This window comes from Anguilla anguilla, chromosome 4 (genome assembly GCF_013347855.1).
Source record: "Anguilla anguilla isolate fAngAng1 chromosome 4, fAngAng1.pri, whole genome shotgun sequence".
Taxonomy (NCBI): Eukaryota; Metazoa; Chordata; class Actinopteri; order Anguilliformes; family Anguillidae; genus Anguilla; species Anguilla anguilla.
The window spans coordinates 47,436,095-47,455,909 of NC_049204.1; the positions used below are offsets into that span (position 1 = coordinate 47,436,095).

The 19,815-nt window shown below is 41.1% G+C and overlaps 1 protein-coding gene across 1 annotated transcript in view; it reads left to right on the plus strand.

Annotated features, from left to right (window-relative positions):
- The window catches only part of acad11 (acyl-CoA dehydrogenase family, member 11), a 45,528-nt gene that overhangs the window by 279 nt on the left and 25,434 nt on the right, over positions 1-19,815 (plus strand). Inside the window, exons 2-13 of the mRNA XM_035414942.1 lie at positions 178-277; positions 2,228-2,353; positions 2,719-2,880; positions 5,888-6,052; positions 6,514-6,655; positions 7,028-7,149; positions 8,215-8,321; positions 9,166-9,295; positions 11,464-11,541; positions 12,214-12,352; positions 12,878-12,985; positions 15,732-15,830. Coding sequence (XP_035270833.1) covers positions 178-277; positions 2,228-2,353; positions 2,719-2,880; positions 5,888-6,052; positions 6,514-6,655; positions 7,028-7,149; positions 8,215-8,321; positions 9,166-9,295; positions 11,464-11,541; positions 12,214-12,352; positions 12,878-12,985; positions 15,732-15,830 — 1,478 coding nt within the window. The remainder of the gene's footprint in view (positions 1-177; positions 278-2,227; positions 2,354-2,718; positions 2,881-5,887; positions 6,053-6,513; positions 6,656-7,027; positions 7,150-8,214; positions 8,322-9,165; positions 9,296-11,463; positions 11,542-12,213; positions 12,353-12,877; positions 12,986-15,731; positions 15,831-19,815) is intronic.

Sequence of the window (19,815 nt, forward strand, 5' to 3'; positions counted from 1 at the left end):
GCTAAGCTATCCAACTTTGAATTGTCATTTCGGCTACGTCACTTGCCAGGGAAACAATAATAACAATTATAAACTACCGGTTGTAGTTTTTTCCCTGGCGTTGGCTAAAAAGCCTGGTGAAATCCTGATCGGTAGCGCGCTGTTCGTATTTTAATATTTTGTCTTTGTATTCTGCAGAATTGGGCAGTCGAATCCCACATTTCTTGTGATGACTTCCAGTGAGAGCTATGTACTCCGAAAGAAACCACCCGGAATGTTGCTTCCAGGGGCTCATAAGGTAGCCATCTACTCATTGTTTACATAAACATTTTTTTCTAAACAAAGTCTCTTGATCACTAGGAATTAGGTTGTTTGCTAGTCAGCCACACATAAAAACGAATAAACAAATTTATTTATTTATTTATTTACTTACTTACTTACTTACTTACTTACTTCAATAAATAAAATGATGTGCTTCGGGTGCACAACCATTAGATTACATGAGTGGACAAGTTTATTATTTGTAAAGGTCATGGGCGCATTTTTTTTCGCAAACCAATTTAGCGCAAATCACGCCCAGTAGTTGCAACAAACGTTCTGAATCGATTCGAAAAAACAAATAGCCTACCTGGTCAGATATAAGCATGATAGCTGATTCTAATATTAATTTCACTTTAACAAATAAGGATGTACACGGGGGAAAGAATAAAACAACATAAATGAAAACACACACACACACACACTTTATTAGGTACACCTGTTCAACTGCTCGTTAACGCAAATATCTAATCAGCTAATCACGTGGCAGCAACTCAATGCATTTAGGCATGTAGACATGGTCAAGACGACCTGCTGAATTTCAAACCAAGCATCAGAATGGGGAAGAAAGGTGATTTAAGTGACTTTGAACGTGGCATGGTTGTTGGTGCCAGACAGGCTGGTTTGAGTATTTCAGAAACTGCTGATCTACTGGGATTTTCACACACAACCATCTCTAGGGTTTACAGAGAATGGTCCGAAAAAGAGAAAACAGTGAGTGGCAGTTCTCTGGGCGAAAATGCCTTGTTGGTGGCAGAGGTCAGCGGACAATGGCCAGACTGGTTTGAGCTGATAGAAAGGCAACAGTAACTCAAATAAGCACTCGTTACAACCGAGGTATGCAGAAGAGCATCTCTGAACGCAAAACACGTCAAACCTTGAAGCAGATGGGCTACAGCAGAAGAATACAACCCGGCACTAGCAAGGTGTACCTAATAAAGCGGCCGGCGGGTGTATATATGAGTAAAAATGATTTTCCTGGTATAATATTTTATAAACGCAAAACCTCCCTACTAACCTTAGTGAATTAAATAATTTTTCATCTTTATATTTAAATAAGGTCTTGTATTTACATTTAAGTGATAAAAATAAGAAAAGAAGTAGGCCTGGTACATACCACTGACAATACAAAAATGGTCAGTGGCATATTATTGGGATGTTTTTGCCCCCTTACAAATATAGTGGCATATTTTGAAGGATCCATGCCATGGCATGTCACTTGCAGCAAATCAAATCAACAAGGATGTTGGGCTGGTGAGATGTCTTCAAACACAGTTGACAGTCAAATTAAATCGCACCAGAGATCCAAGGAATTCTAGCCAGCTAGCACTCGTTAAACTATACATAGTGCAGTAAATTGAAAAGACCAAACTCTAAGCACAAACAAGAATGTAGCGTACATTACATGACAGTTTACTCAAACGTCTTCAAATAGTAAATCACGGTATATATCCAATTAATTGTAGGCAGCCAACACATCTTAAACTACACAGCGCTCTCATCGTGTTGACCAATGCAACTACGGCGCGTGGTTTGTACTAAAGTGGATTGGGGAAAAAATGACGTGCGTGGCTAATAGATTAAAAAAAAGAAATAAGGATCACCAATATGAAACACTTTTTTGCTGTATATTTTTTCTTCAAAAAATTCAAGAATGGATATAATAGTTTGTTGTCCCAGTTCTAATGTCCAATACATCATGTCATCAAGTTCACCACGTATTAATAACTGCATTCTAATTCCTGATTTAGGTTTTGTAGTTGAAAAGAAATGGTACGATTAAAATCTGACTTGTAGCTTTGTACATCCAGTGGCATTTATCTGGCTTTCATAATTTGCCTTTTATAAATATGTTTGATGCTGTTCATTATCCACTTTTAGATGTTTTTTTGGCTGATAATGTGTGATGAACTGTCGCCTGCATACACAGGTGGACAGAGAGTATCAGGTCCAGAAGGCCTTGTTCTCTGCTGGATTTCCTGTGCCCAAACCCTTACTATACTGTGCTGACATGTCTGTCATTGGGGCAGAATTCTACCTGATGGAGCATGTGCAGGTATATTTGTACTGTGCTGTGCTACTTTGTACAGTATTATTGCATGCTAATTCCTTGGTTAAGAAGATGCGTAGCATTTGTTTCCCAGGCAGACAAATGCTTATTTTTGTACCATATGGGGATTCTTTTTTCCTGTCCTCTTGATCCATGTTCCACACTTGCGTAATTTGTATAATTTATTGATTAGATTTACAGTTCCTCATTCCCGTCCGTTAAAGCACTCAGCGAAATGATAATGTGCACCAGATCGCCATGTTTAAGGTTGTGAAATGTCATATTGCCAATGGTGACTAGTGTTTTTAGTTTGCATCGCAGTGGTGTCCGTTGGAAGGTAATCTCAGTGCACTGCAATCCTGGCTCTGCAGGGGCGCATTTTTCGGGACCTGAGGCTCCCTGGGCAGAGCCCGGCTGAGAGAGCTGCCCTGTACATCGCTGCCACTGAAGTCCTGGCCAGGCTGCACTCAGCTGATTTGGCAGCCCTGGGCCTGAGCAGCTACGGTAAAGGCGCTGGGTACTGCCAGCGGCAGGTAGGCTTACGCAGTGATAAACCTGTGCTAATCTTTGCCAAGATACCGTTCCTTCTGTCAGAATGATCAATATCTCTGGGTGGTTTGAGCTTGTAGGTACAAGGTATTCAGTGTTCCTCAGCACAAGTTCAGCACTGCTGATCAAGGGTGGTGCTGCCGTACCACAGACATTCCTAAAATAGTCTGGCTGCTTCTGTATTGTTTCAGGGACACCACAAATAGTGATCCAGACATAATATAAGAGTTTAATGTAATTTACGATGACTGTTGCGGGTTTGCTGGCATGGATCAGGAATCAAAAGTACATCCTGTTTGCCTGGAACTCCCCCAGTGGGACAGTGCATGTACATTTACATTGTAGGCCTTTGGAAGACACTCTTACATAGATTAATTTTGACATCCTAGCCATTTATACCGCTGGATATCTACTAAAGAGTAAAGGTTAAGCACCTTGCTCGGGGTAAATCTGTGCCCCACCTGGGAACTGAATCAGAAACCAGTGGTTCAGGCCCACCTTCCCTACTAATCCAGCCTGACCATCAGCCATGGCATTCAGTCAGAGAAGGACAAAGACACAACATCACATCAAAAATGCAGTGCTTTGGATAGCTGCCAGTTGGTGGTGACCATTGTTTGGAAATTGATTTAGAAGTTACTCCAACCAAACAACCAAACCAAATGACATTTGAGATGCTTCTATCAAATCCTTTCAATGGAGGACAGCTTGCTGATAGTGCCAGCTTTATCCAGTAGTACGACTAGCTTAGAACCCACATGCATTTAAATAACCCTGTTGGCAACTATGGTAAAACTTTTTAAATTTCAGACTGGGGTTCTCTGTTTTAGGGAGAGTGCTTTATTAATGCATATACAAAGATCTTTTCTACTGTCCTGTCTTCAGGGTGTTTTTCTGTCAATCAGGCATGCAAATTCTTGTAGATTCATTCATTCATTCGTTCATTCATTCATTCATTCATTCATTCATTCATTCATTCATTCATTCATTCATTCATTATTGTCCCCATAGGGAAATTTGTCTTGTATAATGACTCCAAGTGCCCTTGCAGGAAATGACAGTCATAATACATTAACCCTTTTTTGTAGTTTGTAGCATTTTAATAAATTATAATACATACAATTCTAAAGGTGCGTAAAACCTAATGGGCATAATGTAACAATAACCAAGTCTTCGTTTATCTTTTCTTTAAGACTAATGTAATTATCTTCAGATAAACTATAAATCTCAGAAGGAATGAAAAATACCCAGACAACTGAAACCATTACTTACAATGAAATTCTTTAAATTCTCAATGTTTCTTAAGTTCAGTAAGCATATATTGGATTTTTGAAAGATAACCTTATAACCCGAGAGCTTACTATAACTATGAATTATTGATTATTGGCTGGAATAGACTTTTCAGGATTTGTCAAAAATTATAATGTATCATCTGCATGAAGTGAAATTTTCTACTCAGTTAACTGTGAATATTATCATTTCACCAGACTAATTGAACCAAAAGTTCGATCACTTATACCTACAAAAGAAGGAATAAGGGACAACCTTGATGAGTGCCTCTCCTTTAATTAATCCTCTTAGACAACACTTTGTTAGTGATTACCCTTGCAATAGGATTGGATGTGAAGCATGAATGCAATTAATATATTGTGGACCCAAAGTAAAGTGTTCTTGTGTAGAAAAAAAGAAAACTCCAATCCACTCTATCAAACACTTTATCTGCATCTAAAGAAATAATAGCTAATTCTTTGCCACTCCTATCAACATGATCTTTAATGTTAAGCGAACCACGAGCATTGTTCCCTGCCAAAAGGCCTATAACAAAACCAGCCTGATCAGGCTTAATCAATGATGGCACATTTGGGTCCAGTCTTTTCGCCAAAACCTTGGCCAAGATGATATAATCTGTGTTAAATTAAATTAGCCTATACGAAGAACACTCATACTAATCTTTTCCTTTCTTTTTAAGTAGACTAATAGTTGCCTCTTTCATAGATTCATAGTGAATATTACTCCAAAAATCATCATTAATTAATTAATGGCAGGAAGAAGCAGCGTTCTTAAATTCTGGCCATAATGTTAAATAATAAATCAACAGGAAAGCCATGTATGCCAGGGTATTTGCCTAGTACATTACATTACATTACATTACATTACATTATAGGCATTTAGCAGACGCTCTTATCCAGAGCGACTTACACAACTTTTTACATAGCACTTTACATTGTATCCATTTATACAGCTGGATATATACTGAAGCAACGCAGGTTAAGTACCTTGCTCAAGGGTACAACGGCAGTGTCCTTACCCGGGATTCGAACCTGCGATCTTTCGGTTACGAGCGCAGTTCCTTACCCACTGTAGTAGCATTGCCTTAGCTGCCTCAAACACCTCTTCTGCAGAAATAGGTGCATTCGATAGTTCCTGTTCTAAATGACACTTGAGGTAACTGTGCCTAATCTAGAAAAGCTTTAATATCAATATCAGAAGGACAATCTGGGGCCCGATATAAATCTTGATTAAAAAAAGGCAAAAGTTTTGTTAATAATTAGAGGAGCATATGTAATTGATTTATCTGGAGTCTTTATGGCTATAATCTGCTGTTCTGTTTTCTCTTTTTTAGTTGATGAGACGAAAGCTTTCCTATTCTATTGTTAGATTCATAATGCTTTTGACGTAAGAAGAGGAGGATTTTTTTTAGCGTCATTATTATAATCAAGTTCAAGCTTTGCTTTTATCGCAGACAGGGCCTATGTAAAAACTATGTGGGATCAGCCTTATGTACATTTTCAAAATGCTTCAACAGCATTTCTAGGGATGTCTGCTGTTCTGTAGCTTTATTTTTTTTAAATGTTGCATATGAAATAATATACCCTCAGATTAACCCTTTTAAGAGTAGGATTTTTGTTGTTTATTGACCCTTTTTCCTCAATGCCTACTCAACTACATGTTCCCCCACACTGATTTTCATATACTCATATATATTTACAGGTGTCAACCTGGACAAGACAATACAAGGCTTCTGCCCATAAAGAAATCCAAGCAATGGATAATCTCTCTGACTGGCTGGTACAGAACCTGCCGACCAGTGACAGCCAAGTTACCCTCGTGCATGGGGATTTCCGATTGGATAATCTTATTTTCCATCCCACGGAGGTACGGTGTGTAAAGCTGCACAACTTGTTTAGTCAATAACATTGATACGGAAGTAAAGTCAGTGATCAAAGCATCTCAATGCATCTTGGGAGGAATAAGAGGAAAGAACAAAACTCATTCTCCCAAGCAGCACTAATGCTGGTAAATTAACAGGACAGCAAAGAGCCCAGAGCAGACCAGATTACAGATCAGTTTCTTTGATATCTTCTGTTTTACTGCACGGAACTACTGATGTTTACTCTAATCATTTTCAGTGCCTGTGTTGCACATCTGGCTCCTGTTTTAGTATGTGAGTGTGTGCACGCCTGTGTGTGCATTTGTGTACATATTCTTGAGTGTACGTATGCAAGTGTATGTGTTCATGCGTAACCATGTATGTGTGTGTACATATGTGTGAATGCCGGTGTTTGTGTACACGTGTGTGGGTGCGTGTGGGTGTATGTGGCGTACTCTTTGTCCAGGCTCGTGTGCTTGCGGTGCTGGACTGGGAGCTCTCCACCACAGGCCACCCCATAGTGGATCTGGCCTACTTCCTGATGCCGTACTACTGGCCAAGCAGCTTCCACATCCTGGACTCAATGGGGGGAATGAAAGGGCTTGAAGGTGTGCTGCTGCCACTGCCTTTAGATTTCAAATACAAAACCTTATGCCGCTGTTTTTTCTGTCCATTAACTTCACTGTTGATGTTTCTGATGCAATACATCACAATCTTATACATTATGCAATAGTGAGGTTTGCATTTAGGACATCTGTGCACATAGACCATCATTGCTCCAATATGATTTATGCCTTATTGTGGTTAATACAGCTGCTCAGTTTTTACGTCCTGTGGTCTGTCATTTTATCATTGGTTAACTTTTCATTCCACTTACACGCATGTGTTAAGACTTTGAAAATTGAATGGATACTCTCAATCCCCCAGAATATGATTCTGTTGGCTCTGTGGGTGTCAGTGTTGGCTGTCTCTGTTGACAGGCGTTCCGGCACCCGAAGACCTCATCACCACGTACTGCCGCTGTCGACAGATCCCTGCTTCTCTGCCTGAGTGGAATTTCTTCCTCGCCCTTTCAGTATTCAAAATGGCCGCCATCGCTCAGGTGCTCTGAGGTCACGCAGATAGGATTGCGAGCTGCATATATTAAACTGCGCAGAGAATGTGGAAGCTGTTTCTTCTCCCTTCAGCTGCGTACTGGTTGTAGAGAAGTTGCAGAATCAAGCATTTTATGAGAAAATGAAGTGGCACTTATAAGGCCTGCAGTCGCCTCTCTGGCATAAGGGGCATTTAGGGAGCTGGCGATGAGATGGGTTGAGGCAAACTGGTTTAACGGCAAACAAACAAACTTTAATCCGTGCCAGTTTGTCAACGGATGTATCCCAGCTTGCCAAGTCTTTGTAGCTGTCAACTAATGCTAATGCTACTGCAAATGAGTACGAACTGTTCTGCATACACAAAACACATCCCAGCTTCGAAAACCTCTTAATGGAGAATGACACTACATGTGCGCAGTCCTGCAGATTATTATTTTATTGACTGCACATGGAAACATTAACTGAAGAAGCGCTTTCAGGTTAGCTCCGAAAAGCTGGTAGTTGGAACCTTTGCCAGAGACACAAGAAATCATTGGCTCCCCCCCCCCCCACCACCACCACCCCCCAAGGCCCAGGAGAATGTGATGGGCATATTCTTCCTCTTTCCCTTTCAGAGGCCCTTACTGATGAGGCTACAAAGAATCCGGGGGCTTGATGAAAAAGCGCTCATTGGAGTGGAAGTGCACAGAAGGAGAAACAGAGGAGCTGGAGAGTGATAGAAGCTGCTGATGACTGCGCTGCGAATGCAGCGTTTATCGGTGTTATTACTGCAGAGATTTTTGCTGGCTGCTCAGTTGAGCGACTCAGGCCCTTCATCAAAGCAGCTCATGTGTACAAAGGGGCCTTATATCCTAGGGGAACACATCTCCTCTGCTCCATTATGCACAGAACACAAGAGAAAAAGAGACAAGTCACCATTTTCAGAAATATACATATTCAGAAATTGTCCAAATTTATAAGTATAACCTATTTAGTATGTAGTTTTGTCTTTGCGATGTAAAAATGCAGTATATGTTGTAACTGAAATCGTTTTGTAAAGGTTTTCGTTGTCTGCCTGTGTCCTGTGACTGCAGGGGGTCTACGCTCGCCATCTCCTGGGAAACGCCAGCTCTCCTGATGCTGCTTGCATTGGCCAGAGTGTGGAGCCCTTAGCACAGACAGGACTGAACGTCGCTCAGAGGTCTGTGCCAAAGTCATTACTGTGCGCCAACCCATAGGCCCTCATTAAAGATTACTATTGGGGCACAATTTATTAGAGCTCACTTTGCAAGATAAAGAAGTACAAAACACACACTTTACAGCACCACCTAGTTTAATCTTTCTCAAACACACACCCACACCCACACACATGCAGAAATTGTTCAAAATAACCTTGGAATGCAGAAGATGGATAACTCCTTCCAGCTTTCACACATGTATTTCTCATGCACGCGCACACACACACACACACAGACTGACAGGCAAATATGCAAACACACATACGCACAAACAAACACAAACGCACGCACACACGCATGCACGCACACAAATACACGCACACACACAAACACAGAAACACACACATATTATCTGAACTTCTGCATCTCGGATATATTCCTTTCTGACTTATGATCAACCGTTGCACTCAAACCTCAATTCTAATGAATTTTCATTTATACATAATTAAAAGAAAACAATCAATTAAACCACCTGGATTCATTTATCTTTCTACAATTGTATTATATACATCACATCAGATGGTTCAGTGACTTTAGATAGTTATTGTACTAGAGTGATTTGTTGCAATAGTGGTTTATTAAGTAATGTTAATTGTTTGATAACTTAGTTTCTTTTATTTGTTGCTTCTAGGGCCATTTAATTTATATAACGATCACTTTGCTGCATCCATGCAATCTATTTTCAGTATTTTTAAAGATGCGGTTCATTTATGTCAGCTCAAGTGGTCCCTGCAGTTATTTTGGCATTTATTAAAGAGTGGTTTTTTTTTCTCAGAAAGCCTGCTATGTCCATCTGTCCTTGTGCAGGGCACGTCCCCGTGGCAGCGAGGCACTCCCGTCAGACGAGTCACATCTCTTTCCCCAGAGCAGAAAGGGCCAGCTGGTGCTCGGCCAGGTCCGGGACTTTATGAGCGCACACGTGCTTCCTGCCCAGCAGGTCAGTGCCGAGGCCCGGGAGCGGCGGCCTCTTCCCCGCCAGACGCTGCTTTACAGTCAGGCTAGGCGAGGACGAGCCGGAGAAGGATGCGGCACGTCTGTGCTTTTTTTTTTTTTTGTTTTCATTTTGCGGGCAAAAGTCCACTCGTTTTATCACAGGGAAGTTTACGTTCCGTTTTATATTATCACTGTCAGTGAGCGCTCGCGTCTGGAATAGTGCGCTTTTAACAGCGTGGGATGCGGTGCGTGGGGTTAAGGAGGGGACGCGCGCATTTCCTCTGGGACGTGAGGTAATGTGCGGTTTGTTTCCAAGAATTCGTCTTTTGTGACATAGTTCCATTCATCCTGCCATTCTGCGTAAACAGCTCATCCGGATGAGACAAACGCACGTCTCTTGAAAGGGAAGGAAGTTTGTGACTGGATACACTGTTGACCCCTCAAAATAAGCATATCGGGAATGAGCTGCTCTGCAAGCAGACAGGAGGCAGACCATGGCCCCCCGCAGCAGCCCTGGCAGGGCAGCAGGTAGACCTCATGAAGATGTGTGTGATTGGTTAAAAACAGCTGCTCGGCATATGATGTCGGGGAGACAAGGCTGTCTGTGTTTTCGTAGCTGCCATTCATTCCTTCTAACAGAGAGGATTGCTGAGAGGCACCCAGACCTAATGAAATAAGCATTCTGCCTTGCCTCATTGTTGGCCATGCCAGAAATGAGAGGAGGCATAACAGAAAGGATCGTCCAAAATCCCGTTTGGGCTCAAGGGTCCATTCGAGAGTTTTATGTTTGCACCAGTGTTTGTATCTGTGAGTCTATTCACGTATCTAGCAATTTCTCTATTTGTTTGTCTTCATATATAAGACAAGTACCTAGAGTGTAGTCTGTATTTGAACAGTGACACTATTTTTGTTTTGTTTTAGCTCTGTACTCCACCGCATTGGATTAGAAATGAAATTATATACTGTATGAAAATGGGGTTAAAGTGTTATATTTAATTTGAGGGTATGTACATCCATTTCATACATAGTTCCCTCATTTTAGGGGAGTAATTGGACAATTCACTGCTCAGCTTGTTTCTTGTCCAGCTGTGTTTTCTTGCATCATTTCTTCACACCCTAAAATGGGTGCACAAAAAGGGCTGCAGTTCTGATCAGCCGATATGGATGTAAATACAAATTAAAGCTGACAGTCTGCACTTTTACTTCATTTTTTGTTTCATTTCAAACTCTAATGTGCTGGAGTACAGAGCCAAAACAACAACAAAAAAATGTGTCACTGTTCAAATACTTACAGGCAAATGAGATGATGTACTTGCCATTAGATTGTGTTTCTCCTTTTTTTATAGTGAAGTTGAGGTGAGAAAATGTTTTATAACACTGTAAAATTTCAGTAGCTTTTATGTCAGTCAGCATGATGCAACATTTATTTCTCTTTATTTTCCTCAAACAGCTGGGAACAGCACGTTCTCAAAATTAAAGCTAAGAGCAGGCAGGCAGGCAAGCGACACTTACAGCTTCATTTATGCTACTGCGTCTGCTGCCGCTATCGTTTGTTCCCCTTCTTCAGCTACTGCCACTGGTATATAATACTGCTACCTCCTCAACTGCTTTTACTGCCACTGCTGCAGTTTCAACTTCATGTCTGCTGCAGAATTGCTATTTGTTGTTCTAATAAACTAGTTTCTTTAAAACAAAAAACGCCATGGTTCCTCATGGCGTCTTGTTCTTTACTATTTTTAAAGGAAGCATTCTGTAGAAGGGTACTTGAAGGTCTGTTTAAGATCCTTGATAATGCCCCTAAATCCATCAGGAAGTTTGACGCATAACGTGCCCCATAAGGAGGGGGAAAAAAAGATGCACACATGAAAGCATGCTTCCACGCACACATGCTCGCATGCACGCTCGCTCACTCACACGCATGCTGCAGACAGACACTGGTGCGGTATCGTTTTCCTAGTGCAAATGCATATGTTGCAGGCCTATATGAAAGTAGGCCTCTGTAATGAAAGTGCCCTCAAGTATTCGATTTGATTTGCTTCTTGTGTGGGCCGTGGTATTTTGAACTCGATCGCCGTGAGCTGTGCTGTTTGTCGCTTTGGTCTGTGCTTAAAGGGGCGGGCACAGATGAATGTAATGTTTGAGGGGCTGATGTGGCCTCTTTCTCTCTTTCAGGAAGTAGCGGAGTACTATGGGAAAAACGCGCATTCGCCCCTGAGGTGGAGCACACCTCCAGTTATTCAGGACCTGAAGGTGAGGTGCTGCACAAATCACATCTTGTTCGTGGGCCATATTTTGCATCCTCAGATGGGGCTGTTTTGAGTAAAACTGTGTAACTTAAGGCTTAAGTGCTTAAGCACCACAGCATTTTGTTTATGCAGTTAGAAACTGGATTTGATCTGTTGTAACCAAGCTTACAGTCCAAGAACAAAGATCTAGTCAACATTGGTGTGGTCTCTGCTATCTTGAATCATTTAGACTCTTCTTTTTTATTCCTCACAAGAGTGTCCTGTACTTACATGAGGTGTCTGGAAATCTGAGACAAATTAAGCCAAGACATGGGTCTGTATATTGAGAAAGCCGTGACTGCCCTGAGGACACGTTGTTCTTCACAAAAACAGTGCAAATACTTTTATTTTGTACTGTAAACACTTCATGGCAAGACCCTGTGCTGTGTCTTGTTATGAAGCCATTTTTATAAGACTTGGTTTATTTTTTTAATGAATTAGCCATGGATAAAGCAGATTTTCACGCCACCAGGAAGCAGATGTTTGTAATTGATGCTTGAGTAGAGAGAGAAGCAGCAGAACTTGTTTTTTTTGTCCATACTGCGCCCTGTAGAGAAGGCATAAAAATTCAGCCCACTCTTGGTCATTAAGTGCTTTTATAATGACAGTCAGCTAAGCCTCAGCATGTGTCTAACAGAAAAAGGCCAAAGCCGCGGGGCTGTGGAACCTCTTCCTACCCTCTGTCAGTGGCCTCAGTCAGCTTGACTATGCCCACATCGCCGAAGAGACCGGGAAGTGCTTCTTTGCCCCTGAGATCTTCAATTGTCAAGCTCCTGGTAAGGAAAGTGGGGTGTCTCCTCTGGAACTCATTTACCCATGATGCATCACACAGCCTTCATTACAATTGGTTGTTTTTCTTCTTAGGCTTCAGGACCTCCTACTGCACGTATCCACACCAAACATTTACTACTGGAATGGGATAACAGCATTAATCTTAACTGCTAATCACAAATTTTAGACCTGGAAACAACAGCCAACTCATAACTTTCTGCATGTTTCCGGAGGTTTTGCTGATCCCACGAGGAAACGCACTCTTAAACGTCTTTGTTCATGAATGTGTTTTTATAGTTCCATGTGTTCTGTGTAGCAAGGCCAGTGCTGTGAATTGGATAGCAAAGCCTCAATATGGCAGATAGTGGAGTCTGAGGGTAAAATCTCAGCGTGACTGGAAGCCGCTTTTAAGAAGAAGCTTAGAACAGAAGCCCAGTGGCAGGGCCGATGACATAAAGCCGAGGCAAGTATAGTTGCAGGTATCCATGTCCTCGAGTGCCCTCAGCTCTGACCCCGCTGTGTTTCTGCAGACACTGGGAACATGGAGGTGCTCCACATGTATGGCACTGAGGAGCAGAAGAAGAAGTGGCTGGAGCCTCTGCTCCAAGGGGAGATCCGATCCTGCTTCTGCATGACTGGTGAGAGGGGTGTCTGTGCTGCTCTTCTGTGTGACTGTCTGTGTGACTGTCTGTGGTGCTTTTCTGTGTGACTGTCTGTGTGGCTTTTCTGTGTGACTGTCTGTGCTGCTCTTCTGTGTGACTGTCTGTGTGGCTTTTCTGTGTGACTGTCTGTGTGGCTTTTCTGTGTGTGTTGTGAGAGGGGTGTCTGTGCTGCTTTTCTGTGTGACTGTCTGTGCTGCTTTTATGTGTGTCTGGTGAGAGGAGTGTCTGTACTGCTCTTCTGTGTGGCTGTCTGTGCTGTTTTTCTGTGTGTCTGGTGAGAGGGGCATCTGTGCTTCTTTTCTGCTTGACTGTCTGTGCTGCTTTTCTGTGTGTCTGCTCAGAGGGATGTCTGTGCTGCTTTTCTGTGTCTGCACAGAGGGATGTCTGTGCTGCTTTTCTGTGTCTGCTCAGAGGGATGTCTGTGCTACTTTTCTGTGTGTCTTCTCAGAGAGATGTCTGTGCTGCTTTTCTGTGTGACTGGTGAGAGGGGCGTCAGTGCTGCAGTGTATGCCCAGTAAGATTGGATTTCTTTAGCAAATTATCCTTGCAGGCTGGAGGCAGATTCTCATTTTTGCACACAAAACCAGAATAAATTAAAAATCATTTTTGAAACATTTGCTTTTCCCTTTATTCCCTGTTGACTATTGTGAAACCAGTAGCCTATTCTTATGCTCCTAGCTGAAGTTATTCCTGTACCTTTAGCATATTTGGCCTGTCTTGTGAATGGTTCAAAAGTCTAGCTGACTTCGACTGGGCTTAAAACCAGATGAAACAAGTCGAAGTACTGTGCAATCACTTACAGGACATGTGATGATTTGGTTTTCAGTGTGCTATTTTAATAGGCATTGAAAATTGGTTGGTATAAAAGGAAATGTCAAATCAAGGTATTTCAACAGTTAATAACCAAGTTGTGTTACATATTAAAGAAATCATTAAGTGAAATTTGTTTTGTGTAAAAAGAATTATATACTTTGACAATAAAATAACTTTTCTGAGGATCAAAGGTTTTCCACAGGAAATAGCATATTTTCTGATGGCTTTCTTAGCATGTTGCAAGCATCTGTCCAGCACTAGTAACTGAAGGGAGCTTTTGAAGGCCAGGTTTGTGTTCATAATGTCACTCTTGTTTAGCATGCCAGTGATGACTTCCCTTTCCTTGCTGCGAATAGCTTCCTAAGGGGGACCAGGATTGGATATTTATAACCACATCAAAAAAAGATACTGCGCATCAAAAGAAAATCCGCAAAAAAATCAAGGGGGAAATACAAAGAGGAATTGTTTGAGGAATACCAAAAATTATCCATTTGTTCACAGCGGAGAGAAATTGTCTGTTGTCAGCGAGGTTTATTGGAGAGGGGTCAAAGTAACTAAAGAATACAGCTGGTGTTTGATTGCTCAAGGGCGTTCTTATAGCGCAGTGGTCCGTGGAAGTTGTCGCAGCATTCCTGTGGGACTGCGTTCTGTTGTGTTTATTGTTTAATGGTGCTTTGAAGGGCCTTTGGCTGCTCGGTTTTAATTTCTAAATGGACACTGCACTCTCCCCAGCTGATTAGAGCTTGTCACGGTATGTGAGCGCTCACACGTAGGAAAATGAAAAATGTCAATCCAAACGTGTTCCCCTGGATGATTTCGGTGCTGTTCCGTGTTGTTGTCTGTCGTCATTATTCTGGAGCGCTGTCCTTTGGTGAATAAATCTATTGGCAGTGCCATTGTGCTCGCTGTTGTGTAGCCTTTCTCATTTTAAGATGCAGTCTAAAACAATTCCAGTGACCTTTAAATGGAATGAGTAATGTCTCCAAATGTTCAGAGCAGTGGGCCAAGTTGGTTGATGGTGTATGTGTGTGTGTGTATATATATATATATATATATATATATATATATATATATATATATATATATATATATATATATATATAGTGTGTCTGTTGTTGGCCAGAGGACATTCTCTCCTTTGAATAACCACGACAAGGTATAGCATATAAGAAATAGGATTTATTTCAGCAGAAAGAGTCCGCTGCCTGCACACAACAAGGTGGATAAGGACGAACTGAAGAAAGTAGGAGTGGTCCCTACTTTATAAGCAAAAACTGTTTTAACAATAACATGCATATTTTTAGGCCTATATGTGATTGGTACATGGTTAATACATAAGCATATAGTAAAATTTAACTAAGGAAATGGTTGGCTGTGTCTATTCATAAAGCATGCAATGCTAAATAAGCACCTGATGACCGCTTAGTCTAAAGGCTTTAAATCAGAAATAATTGTTTAGTCTTTAATTCATCAGTTGCTTTCAGAGTCCTGGGCAGCATGGCGTCATAGCCAGTTCATCCCTGGCAGGATGGCGGGGGAGGATAAGGAGGAATCTCACCAGTTTGGAATTCTAGAAATGCATATGAGACAAAGAGAAAGCAAACACACACACACATAGACACACGTATATGCTATATTTCTAACTTTTTGTTGTCCTTAGGAGGTTCGGTGCCTGGAGACGGAGGGGCCCTGCTGCAAGGCCTAGGAATTTAGTGTTGCACAGAATTCTAGTCTATGAGAGAGAAAACTCTCCTCCCTTCTGTGTGTATATATGCTTTGCTTGTGTGTGTGTGTGTGTGTGTGTGCGTGCACTTGTGTGTATGTTTGTGTGTGTATATATGTGTGTGTGTGTGTGTGTGTGTGTAATTTGCCTTTACTCTTGTAGCAATGACGTACACTCTGTTCACAGAGCCAGATGTAGCTTCCAGCGATGCCACCAACATGCAGTGCACCCTTCAGAAGGAAGGAGGCCATTATGCCATTAACGGGAAGAAATGGTGGAGCAGTGGTAAGTCTCTCACACGCTGTACAGTCTGCTGAGTTACCAATCACAGATTTTACCCACTGAGTCACAGATTTAGTGGATTGTACTGTATTCAGCATCACTGATGTTGCTATATAAAATCATCATAAAACCATGAGAAAGCAATCATGTTTCTAAATAATGAATAGATAGCGCTCACAGTTAAGAATTCGTTTCTTATGGGTTATTTGGATCCACATCTGCTTGCTTGCCTCCTCCAGCATGTGAAATCATTGTTGCTTTCTCTCGAGGATTCAGCTTTCTTGTAAAAATTCCTAGTTGCCAGTGCTATTTTACAAACCCTAGCAACGTGAGGTGTCCTATCATGTGTATTATTACCTGTGAAATGGTAGAAATGTAGGTGTCAGTGGTGGAAACGCTGGAATGCTCTGTCATCAGTTCAACTATAGACCTTTAACCCTTTTTATCACAGCGAATCCTCACAGTTTAGAGTGTTGGTTTCTGTTTTTTTTACTGAACTGAAAATACAGTTTTTTTGGTGCTGGAAATAAATCTCCCTTTGTGCCTCAGTCTACCATCAGCACTGGATTCACCCGTTCAAATGTAGAGTAGAGTAGTGGTTTCCGACCCTGTTCCTGGAGAGCGAGCGCCCTCTAGGTTTTCTCATCAAGCCCAACAAAGTACAACCCATTCAACAGATAGAGATCCTGTTCATCTGCTGATTAGTGGAATCAGGTGTGCCCAATTAGTACCACTAGTGTGGAACACGTTTCTTATGAATGGCAAGCATCTTGTGTGTTGATACCAGTGGACTACATGGAAATGGTAACATTCTATGTGTTATTATCAAGGGCACAAGAAAGTAAAATATTTGGACATACTGTACTCAGAGTCTGTTTTCCACGCTCTGTGCAAGCGTTAGTTGATTAATCTTTTTAAATTTCCACGGCTGTATTTTTTTATTTTTATTTAAAATCTTGTGTTGTCAGTCGGTGTCATGTGGTTCCAGCTCATATCAGCCTGTATGAACATTTCCTTATGGTGTTCTGCAGTTGCCTTTAAGAGTAAAGGTTGATCAGAGCCATTATTGGGCAAAGGATGCCTCCTGTCATTTTATTGTAAGGAGAGGAGAGAAATATCATTAAAAGTCCCTTCACTGTGGCTGGAAGGGAAAGGACAGTCAGTGCCCAGTCACAAAGGCCCAGCTGCCTTCACCCTGAATGCTGTTTTCTGCATTTCAAATGGCTCACACTGACAACACAGGATAAATCTCGATGACTTGTTTGTGGAAGACAAAGAGAGACAAGGCAGTGGCTTGCTTTCTTCTTTTCGTTGTCCTTAACAATGCTGTGGGCCATAATGTGCGTGAAGGAATTGATTATAACTTTTGGATTCATTTTGTGTCTTTGTGTTATGCATTCATCTGTGTGTCTCAGCTTTGTGGTAAATTTGATTGGGCGGGGGTGGGGGGGGGGACATTGGCTGGACATTCACTTACATACATGTGTAAATGGGTTCAGTAAGAATTACTCTGATGTCCAGACTGACCTTTCAACATACCCTGATCTAACAAGTGAAGAACAAAACTATAAACAAAAACAAACCCACATGTTTTGGCAAAACCTCTGCCTTTGAACTGACGAAGTGATGCAATATATGAACTCTGTTAAAGGAAAGACTGGAAAGACTGGAACTGCATTTTTAGTTGTGGTGTGGTCATCTGGAAAATGAGATATGTATATTTTTAATGTAAATGTATATTTTTTTTCGCTCTTTTTTTAGAAGCAGAATGTCCTCACATTAGATTCACAGTTTAGCGGCATTGCATGGTCTTCTGTGTTCATACCTGAAGTACATCAGTCTCTAACTGCTACTCGTTTTAAAGTTATATTTACCATAACAGAGTGCTAAGTGTGCAGGCACAGGCTTGTGTTCATCCCAAAGCTGCTGATGCATCTGTGCAGGTGTGTCAGCCGTGTCGCTGCTCTGCTGTTAAATGCAGTTGCAGATAAATAAACCAACAGTGACTAGGAACACAAATCATAGTTAATTCTGGATCATTTAATTGACATACGTGCTAATGCGCCAAGATAATTACCATGTCTATGGTAACTCTAGTTGAAAACAATCATTGAATAATGATTTAATTAAAATGGGTTTGAACACATGGTTTGAGTCAACATTTGGAGCCTTCCGCTGCGTACGTGACCCCCCTCTGGAGAAGGCTGGAGTGCCGAAACACAGCCAGTATAAATTTAAAGACCCGACTGCGAGTGCTGTCCTTCTCAGTGGAATGTGCAGCACGCCCTGCAACTATGTTAGATAATTAGAATTGAGGACATTTGAACTTTCATATTGAGTCTCAACATCTAGCATATTTAAGCAAGCCGATCTTAGACGAAGTTAAAAGCATGTTGCAAAGAGAAGATGGGGTAAGAAACGCCTATTTTTCTGAAGTATAAATAATAATAATAATAACAATAATAATAATAATAATAATAATAATAATAATAATACTATTAATAGTTTTTATATTTATGTGTAGGCCTGCTCATCGCCACTCATGAACAAAATTTGGCCTCAGAAATTATAAACCCTCTGTTATAGTACATGCTTGTGCATTGTCAGCCATTACTGTGGCTAGCATTGTAGTTGTTGTAGTAATACCAGTAGTATTAGTATTATTGTTGTTAGTAGTATGTTAGTGGTAGTCATGGTAGTTATATGCTACTTGTACATTTCTATTTCATTGTGATATTATGGAATGTAAAAGGAATACTACCATTTCTCAGTGACCCGGTGGGATTTATCACCTTTGAATGCATTATTTAGGCTGGTTTCCAGAACTTGTATTCTGGTTTTTTAGCTAGTAAAAATGCCTTCAAGTATAAACATTCTCATCCAGAGAAAAGTTATTCCATGAGGGAGAAGCGCGGTTACTCAGTCCAATACAATCAGTGCTAAATTTACAGTGCTTCTATAATGTCTGTAATAAGCAGTGGTTCTTTTAATCTCTGGAAAAGCCCATAATAAAACAGAACGAATGATTTCACCATGTTTGCATATATAGGCATGATGGGGTGAAGCCCGGTGTAAGCAAATGGTAAAGATCCTGTAAATATGTGACTGTTCCACATTACAAGTACACATGGAATGAAAAGAGCTTCTCCAACACTAGATTTGATACATATGTGCACAAGCGTACATTTGTATTGATTGTTATGCAAAGCTCAGAATTTGGTTTACATTAAAGCCAAGTATCATTTTCTTTTAGTTTCTGTTTCAAAGGTTTAGTTGAAATTGACTATTTGAGAGGGTAGTATGATTCAGAATAAGCATATTAGCTGAATCTTTGCCTTCATGTTACCTCTTGTGGTTTTGCTCACCTGTTTGTTTCTGCGTTTGTTTCATTTTGAATTTGGCACTTTTGACACACACTGCAAATGTTCTCTTCAAAGAAAGCTATTTGGCTAAAGGGCTATCCTCTTAGAACTGAGGCAATAATACAATTGATAATCATAAGCTTTCAGAAAAAAGAACAGAATGCCCCAGGAATTAAGCCCGGAGATAACATACTGGTATATCTACTTACAGTACTAACCCACACCTACATGACCCTATATTTTCTTGTAAAATTGTATGTGTGTGTGTGTATGTTTGTGTTTGTGCGTGCGTGCGTGTGCGTGTGCGTGTATGTGTGCGTGCGTGCGTGCGTGCGTGCGTGTGCGTGTGTTTATACCTGTATTTACTGTAAAAGGCGATAACCATCGTCTCTCTTAGAACCTTCCAGATGGTCTCCCTCCCTGGAACTCATTGTGCCTTGAGACTCTCCTGAATTAAACATTCCCAACAGAAGGACCATGACATTCTCATTTGTACTTTATCTGCACAGATCACGCTGCAACTGCATAAGCTTATATGTCTCCCAAGCTGGCTATTTTTTATGCGTGTAGTCATGTATGATGACACATTTATATCACAGATTTACACGGCTCTGGACCTCACAGAT